The sequence below is a fragment of the Habropoda laboriosa genome, unplaced genomic scaffold, assembly GCF_001263275.1.
Source record: "Habropoda laboriosa isolate 0110345459 unplaced genomic scaffold, ASM126327v1 scaffold269, whole genome shotgun sequence".
Taxonomy (NCBI): domain Eukaryota; kingdom Metazoa; phylum Arthropoda; class Insecta; order Hymenoptera; family Apidae; genus Habropoda; species Habropoda laboriosa.
In genome coordinates this window covers 85285-94122 of record NW_017100417.1, presented here as the reverse complement: position 1 = coordinate 94122, position 8838 = coordinate 85285, and the positions used below count along the sequence as shown (strand labels likewise).

Below are 8838 nucleotides of genomic sequence, written 5' to 3'. Positions count from 1 at the left end.
AAAATTATATTAACTCACTAAAAATAATTTTGAATCGTTGAAAATAAAATTAAAATCGTTAAAAATAATTCTGCATTATTAAAAATAATTGCACATCGTTAGAAATACAATTAAAACCACTAAAAATAATTCTGAATCGTTGAAAATAAAATAAAAATCGTTAATATTAATTACGAATCGTTCAAAATACTTTAGAAAACGTAACTTTAATTTTCTGAACTACTAAATTAGATTTTATTAAAATCTCGGGAAACCAGTCGCACGGTTCCCTCACGGGTCTCACAATACTCCCATAAAGTTATCCAACCAAGCTTCTCACCAAGTCGTGATCGTAAACTTCCGGTATCGCATCACCGATGAAGTTAACCGCGGTGTTGTACGGTGCGTTCTCGTTTATCTCGGCACGGTATCTCGCGCTTCGAAATTTTGGGACCTCGTCGTTCACGTCCATCAGAATAATCGTAACTTCGGTCGAAACTGACGGCGGAGGCACTATCTTCGATACTTCTTTCACGGTAATTTCCAGAATAAACGTTCCCTCGGCGTTTTCCTCCGCTTCACGGTCGAGTTGCGCCCTGGTGAACACCAAACCGGAAGTCGCGTCTATGTCGAACAAATATCTCGGACCTTGAGTGATGCTGTACGTCACCTTGTTGTTTATCCCCTTGTCACCGTCCACCGCGCGAACTGTGAAATATTGGAAAGGTTTTATTGCAAATTATTTTTTATTCTGACTTCATCACGTGATAACTTCGATTACAGTATTTCCCTGGTTGTCGTCGATAGTGAAATAACTCAGAAAATGTCAATTTCGATACTTCTGCAAAGATAGATTGCACAGATACAGTATTTTTATCATCTGAAAAGGTATATTTTTAGCTTCATTCGTATCGTATCAGAGAGTAGAAAATGTTAAACTGCTTTTCCTGTGAAATTTATATTTTTCGAGTTATGTCGGTGTCGACGTCGAGCAGCGATTTGTGAAAATGAGAAAATGAAACAGGAATGTCACGGTTATACCAATGCTCGTTTTTCTGGTAATATAATATAATGTAGTATAATAAAGTGTTGCCTTAACAGATTTTTGTACTAAATTAAATCATTTCTAAAATCTAAATCCAAGTCTAAAAATTCATATCTAGAAAATCTTTCGGTTTAATTTCTGGAGAACAATATATATTCACTAAACCGACGATATATTGAAGTTAATTTATTTTTTTTCGATATTAGGTGTTCAGGTTTTATGGTAAATGGCCTATATTTAGAGTAACTATGCAGACTTTGGTCCAGATCTGTCGAAGGATTTAGGAGTTAACAGGAAACACACAGACAGACGTTTTATTTCACACACAAAATGAATCACACAACTTGTCCACCTCGAATAACTTCCAAAGTACGTGTTTTACAAAAAAAGAGCTTTATATAAAAATTTCTGAAAACATTTTCTTCTAAATAACCTATTAGTTTACGAGATATCAAGCTGACCTTGAATTCTTTAAATGGAATACGTACGTTCTTGTACCAAAATTTCAAAGAGCAGTGAATTTTCTGTAAGAAAGTATCAAGCTTTATTTAGTGTAGCAGTAATAGCACGTCTGAACTTTTCGAGTAATAAGGCCATTTAAATGTATAGTAATGAAATTGTATCACGCAACATACGGTACAAGTAAAAACATAAGCGATAATTATATAGGAAATAGCCGAGATCCTTTCGTTGCCCCTTTTTCTCATTCTCCAACGATGACTGTAATTTCGACTAGTAATAGTGAGTTAGTTGACCTTGAAGCACCGACGTGCCTATCCTGGCGTTTTCACTGATCCTGGCAACAGGCGTCATGGTTATGAATTCTGGTGGTTGATCCTCAACGTCCTGAACCTTAATGAGTATCGCGGTTGTTCCTGTGTTTACCTGAAATAATTGCGATACAAAGGTATACTGAAAAAGAAAAAAATACTTGTACGCGATTCCACCTTCGAGTTACCTTGAATGTGGTATATAGACGTGTTACACTTGTATTACGGTCGTTCTAACGATAAGCGGTGCTATTGTCCTTGGGATATTTTACGAAGGTATTTTCCGTAGAGATTACTTTCGCGGTATTATACGGGCTCTATCTTAAATCAAATTTAAACGGCACCCCTATGTTCGAGACAACGAAGTAAAGCGGGCGGTGAATTTATTTGCGCGTGTTTGTGTATTTAAAAAATCGACAAGATTTTCGAAATAATTAGAAAATTTCTTCAAAATGTATATTTGCTTCGAAAATATGCTTTTTTTTAAATTCACGATGTACTTAATTTCATGTAAATATGATTATTTTGCAGTTCCCTTACTGCTGTAACTACGTATTGCGAACATAGTATGTAAGTACAATTCATTGAGAAATTAATAGTGATACTGTAAGATTTTGGTCTACTGTGTGTGGTATACAATTATTTCCTTATTTTCTTGTATTTGTGTATTTTTGAAGAAATGGATTCACGGTGGCAATTGCACGAGTTCAGAAGTGGACTTAGTGTAGTTGAAACAGCAAGACAAATAAACAACTGACGGGGGAAAGAATCACTAAAAGAATCGTCAGAAATTAGCTCGAAAAATTTCGTTCTAACGTGTATAACTTCAAAAATGAAGATAGAAGTTGGCCAAATGGCTTACTGGATCCTGAAACATCACGACAGTTGGTTGAATTTGACGAGAAACATTACAGAAACTCAATGTTTGCCAATTACTTTGATTAATGCAATGCATCGTCCTTTATCCTTCGAATTATTTTCATTTACCTTCTTAATATCCATATTTTGATGCTCGCACTTGTACACACCTAATATTCATTAGTAGACTGCGGATTTTTATGCATTTATAGGAAATTTAAAGGTACAAAATTGCACAGAATGCAGTAAATATCCAAATTATAGTGCTTTTTGTAATACCTGGTACGTGATATAATTGCTTACCAAAGTTCTACTTCTTTTGCTATATTCTCAAAAATATAAATTTGCGTAAAAATCCGCAGTCTATTCGTTGGATACCCAAACTACGCAATTTTTATGATGTATTAGACGCAGATAATACGATTTACTCATTTACGGTCCTTTAGCTAAACAATCAGTATCCCGAAATTGATCGTTTCAAGCAAATATTTATAAACCAAGTTATTTTATTTAATTAAATAAACTCCACCTACGTATTTAATCCCGAAATTTACTAATTTAATCGCCATCCATACTTAATTAATTATAATTTAAAAGCTGACATCAATATTTATCAATGCGTCGCACAAACTTCAATTTCGACACGACAATTTGCACTAACGAACACTAAAAATTGCTTCGAATTACTTCAACGCAAGACGTACCTTCTCGTTTATCGCCCGATCAATAGCCAAAACTCTCAGCTGATACAGATACTTTCTTTCGTAATCAAGTCGACCGACAAGCCGGATGACACCTTTCCCATTTACGGTGGAAATGGTGAACATGTCATTATCCCCGTCGAGTTCTTGCAGGTAGTAAACCACCTGTCCGTGCGCACCTAAGTCCGCATCGGTTGCCTCCACTGTTGTTAAAATACCCGGCCCGGAATCCTCCCGTAGCGTCAAGGAAGTCGGATGCGGCCGAAAAATTGGCACGTTGTCATTCACATCTTCCACAAGCAACAGCAGGCTTTGCGTGATGAAGTTTCCTTCCCCTAGTCTGCCGTCTGTCAATGTCAGCACCACCGCGTACTCGTCCCTTGCCTGAAGAGACACGGGCAATATATTTTTTTACAAGATTCCTTATTTCTGTGGTATTTCTTAGTTAACAAATTTTCGGTGATATAAACGACGACTTTTAATATTTAGAAAAGAAATCGAGTACTGTTTTAACATATCTACTTTGGACAATATTAATTTCTTCGCTCGAGTCGGTATTTTTTACTATAGTTTGACTTTTTTTAATCGCTACTGAAGTTTATGTTTGTTACAACATTTTGGTGGATAATATTGCACCTCGATATTTGACACACTACCTTGTTTTTTTTCGTTAGAAGGAAAGAAATTTAACTGCCCAAATTGCAAATTTGACAATATCAACTCTGTGAGAAATAATATTGAAAAATATTTCAGTGAGAAACCGAAGCAATCTTAGTGGCTTTGCCAAAAAGATAGGAAGAAGTTCTGGAACCAAAGGGTGACTTTCTTTCGTAGCATTGAACCCTTTCGCTGCGGTAAATTTCAAATCTTCCGCTTCCGCCGTATCGTTTTAAAATTGTTTTGGCGAAATTGCGCCAGAAGGCCCATAGATCTGCTCTCTGTCTTCGTTAATTATTTACCAAGTGACAATTATTTAATGTCCCTTCTCAGCCACCGTTCGATTACAAAGGGTTAAAATATTCATCTAAATTCACCGTAATAAACGACACTAAGCAAATCTTGCTTCCTTCTAATTTTTAGTATGAAAGCGTGCATATTTATACATAATACCTAACGAAAGTAAATTTCCTATAATTAATGTCAAATCTAGTAGAAAATTCGAGCATGTACGTACATCGTGTACAAGCTGCTGCTAAAATCGACAATATAATTTGAAAATGAAAAAAGCAAGCTGAAAGCGGGGAACGATTACGAGAGATGTGTAGCATACAAATTACCTCGTTGCTCGGAAAACCTGTAGCATTATCTAGATTACTATAAAAGCATCTTAACAGTCTCCGTCAGGATATGCAAACCGGCAAACCAATAATCTTCGGATAGACGGTATTCTTCATGAGCAAATTAACTTGCACACCAACGATCACGTATAAGAGGTACGATGATGACAAGATAACAACTTCCACGAATAGGTCCAGCATAGATCACTAACTGCACGGTTCTTTAGCTGGCTCGTACATCCCTCGAGTTTCTCTTTAATGCCTTTGACATTATTATTACCGCGATCGAACGTTGGTACTGTGGGCAGAAGGTGTTCGAATGACGTCCATTCGTGCGAGAAGCACAGTTCTCTGGGGGGAAGTGAACGTAGAAATTATCTTCTTCGGAAGACTCTCGTGCAAACCGCGCGAAGAGAAAAATCCTTGCCCACGTCCTCGTTTATGCTTTAATGGAATACACACCGAGACATGATACTCTGTGAGAGATTAGCTCGATACAGTACTGACGGGATGTTAATGAGCTTTTAATTGTAAGGGTTTGTTGGTTTTCTCGATATAGCGGTGCTGAAGAGAAGAGGTGTTGTACGTGTATTTATGAGTTTCTATAGAAGTTCGAATATCTTTAAATAAAAGGTTAAAAGTGAGAAACTTAGGCAGTTGTTAAAGTGATATTGTGGCGACCGCCACGGAGGGCCTACGTACTTAGGCCTGGCGACTCTTGGCCCTCGAGGCGAAGAGAATTTACAGACAGGTAAAATAACACCCTAAAACTCCATGTAACAGAAATAAAAATCGCATATTCCCCTGATTTTCACTTTTCCCGCTCACTTCACGATTTCCTCAAAAAACAAGAATTTAGGAAGCAGTAGGATATCGAAGACTCCTTTCAGAAGTTTCTTCCTCTTTGCGACAAAAGTGTATCGAGCATTACAGAAATTATTTTAAATTAAAACGTTTAATTTCCACGGAGTTACGCTTCTTTCTTTTTCACAATGAACGGCATAAATCTTCCGCGGGGACTTTCAGGTTGGCCCGATAAAGTGCTACACAAAGAGCGATACTCGGAGGAGTTTCGCAGTATCGGTATTGCGGGCAGCAGAATAGAATTATTGCAATGAAATAGACCGTCTCGGGAACGAATTACCTCTCTGTCTAGCAATTTGTTCAGGTAAATATTAGCCTCGTTCGGACTAAAATTCTCGACCCGAATCACGTCGCTGCCAGGTTGATCTCTAACGCCGAACGTCAGGCTGTCACCGTCAGGATCGACGCCGCGAAGCCTGTAAATTAAACTGCCTGCAACAGAAACCAGTCGGCACGAATCTCAACACGATACACCAGTGAACAAAGGGCGTAATTAATTTAAACGTGCATAAATAGACGCTGATTGCATTGTACATATTGCGAGCTGGCGCGCAGTCACCGGTGGAATGTTAACGGAAAAAGGAGCGTGGAAAATCCCCGGAGTTTCCTAAGAACGCTAATTCTAAGGACTTTTGATTGTGAGATAAAATACCGAAATTCTGGTCTATAGGAATCGAGAGAATGAATCTAATTAAGTTCAATTGCGTAAGTCGAGGGAAATTCGGATGAACGTATGAAAATTGAGAAAAATTGTGCTCCTTGGAAGATTCGAATGTGCAATAGAAACAATAGAAAGATTTTAATTATTTTAATTATCGTAATGCACGACGTTAATTTTTAAATGGAATAAAATAAACTATGTGAATCTTTCTACGGTTATTTGTTATCTAATAATATTAAAGAAAATTTGAAAGAAGAGAATCTCAAGAAAGCAATCGAACTTATATAATGGCATAATTGCAAACTATGGTTGCTAATAAGAAAAATGTCGACGCGGCCTTATATTATATTTAAAAAAATTTCATATCTGTAAATTTAGTTTCTTCCCAAGTTATTAATAATATACACATGAACACGGTTGCAGTATAGTTTAGCGTCAAGTTAAATGCATAAATCGAGAAGATAAGTACCTACACTTTGAAATTAAATATTACATGTAATTAAAAAAGGAAGTACAATTACTACAGCCTTTGCAAGTATAAAATTTCTCTTATCGGATTATTCATCTCACGTATAGATTTCTGTGCGTTTACCTTTGATAATTTTCAAAATTTTTTATTACAAAAGAGTGTTAATCTTTTGTTAATCTATCAGAAATATTTGTTTAGAATTTTGTATTTTGTTGTGACTCGTACAATACTCGTATCCCTGTACTAATGTCTTATGTGACATGTTGTGTAATAGTGAAACAACAGGAAGTTTATTAAATCACGTTAATCTAGGGTAGATACACTGAAAACAGAACAATGCTACATTTATGAATGTTCCAATTCGAAACTGTCTCACGTTGTTAATTTATTACTTATTACATGTGCTCATTGCAACACTGTTCCTCCAGTGAAGAGGAGAAGTGAAACTTAGAGCAATCTTCTTCGTTTCTTAAAAAAAAAAAAGAGAAAATTAGTCTCAATGGTAAGGAAGTTTCCTACACAAATTTTGAAGGTATAAATCCTTTAGATCCTTTCTTTAATTATTTCAAAATTAGAAATTAGATAACAGAAGTGTTGTATTCAAATTAAATAACGTACCGAATTTATCTCAATATGAAAAGCAATGAAAAATTTCGAAAAATTCTTGCAATTAAACAGTATTGTAGATAATTACATTTGAAGACAGTTTATATAAATACATTATCAAAGCTATCATATAAATTTACCGTAGTGTAACATCTATTTAGCATTGTTTACAAAATAGTAACCATTTATATCATCTAATAACTTCTTATAAGTGTTATAATACAAATATGATAATTATCAACTCTTTCTGTACAAATTGCATCTAATAGATACTCTTTTCTGATAATAAAAAAACTTACTATATTAGCAATCTATATGAAAGACTAATAAATTTTACAGTTGAAGGGTAAATTTTAATTATCTATCTAAGTACTGCAAAAAATTCTCTTAAATTTTAAGAATATGTAAGAGAAAATTTACAGACAGAACATTAAAATAACGAAAACTAAATAGAAAACAGTATTTATAGGCACAATTTTAAAATAACGAAAGCTAAACTAAAATAACAATAGCTAAAAGAATTGCGTGCGGCATTAAGGTGTTAATAAGTAACATTGTCTCCTGTTTGCAGTGGTGTATGCATATGTAAGAAAAGCATAGGGTTGTGTGCATGAAAGCGGAACGATGTTCCACATGTCCTTACCAAGTGGCGTATCAGGACCTTCCTTTAGCCTCAGAATGATTTCCGTTTGGCCGTCGATCAGGAAACGTGGTGGATTGTTCCTGGCCGAGCAGCTCGCCAAAAGGCAGGTGAACACGAACGCGACCCATTCGGACTTGAATCTGCGCCTCTTGTAGGATCGTAACAACCACGAAAACGTGATAATCGGCTTCGTTGAGGTCATTTTGGTTGCATGCTTCGCTTAATTGTCGTCATTACTTTCTCCCTGTCGAATGGAAAATATACCAACTGAGAATAATCCTGATGCTTGTTAGGAAATATCGTTGGATTCTTCCATAAGAGAAACGCGACGTTGATACAGTGTTACTCGAACAATTTTTACAGCAATTACTAATTATTTTATTTTTTTAATCGTTTCAAATTGCTTCCTGTAATTAAGAAACAATGATAAGGAACGGCAATTAAGAGATACGTTGAACGTCATTTAGCTTATAATATACGCCGCTTATACAGAGTGACCCGTTTTAATCTAGAAATGCTAATATTTCGGAAATTACGTTGGATTTGGAAAACCTACTTTTCGAGGATCGAATGATACGAAGATGGACACGTATCGTCGACCATCGTCATAATTTTCTATGTCTAAGTGTTAAGATCACTCCAAGGTTAGTTTAATTTCTTTAAATGACACGGTATTTCTTTTTTTTTACAAAATAGAGCGTAGCATAATTTTATTAAAAAATAATATGTAAACGAACACTCCATTTGATGAAATAACGTAGACATCTTGCACTGATCACGGGAAGTTAAAAGTGTCACTTTAGAAATGCTTATGACGGTGTGACATGACATCAACAGGTGTATTGAAATAATTATTGATAATTAAATTCAACGAGTTGGATGATGATTTTCTAATTCTAATTCTTTCTCGAAATATTAACATCTATAGATTAAAATAGGTCACCCTGTATAAAAGGCTTACTCTT

General features: G+C 35.5%; 1 protein-coding gene across 1 annotated transcript in view; it reads right to left on the bottom strand.

Moving 5' to 3' along the window:
* Positions 1 to 8075, bottom strand: part of LOC108575482 — a 78754-nt gene extending 70679 nt beyond the window's left edge. The window contains exons 1-5 of the mRNA XM_017938301.1: positions 7874 to 8075; positions 5775 to 5926; positions 3357 to 3737; positions 1780 to 1909; positions 320 to 687 (exon numbers count right to left, since the gene is read on the bottom strand). Coding sequence (XP_017793790.1) covers positions 320 to 687; positions 1780 to 1909; positions 3357 to 3737; positions 5775 to 5926; positions 7874 to 8075 — 1233 coding nt within the window. The remainder of the gene's footprint in view (positions 1 to 319; positions 688 to 1779; positions 1910 to 3356; positions 3738 to 5774; positions 5927 to 7873) is intronic.
* Positions 8076 to 8838: the final 763 nt, after the last annotated feature.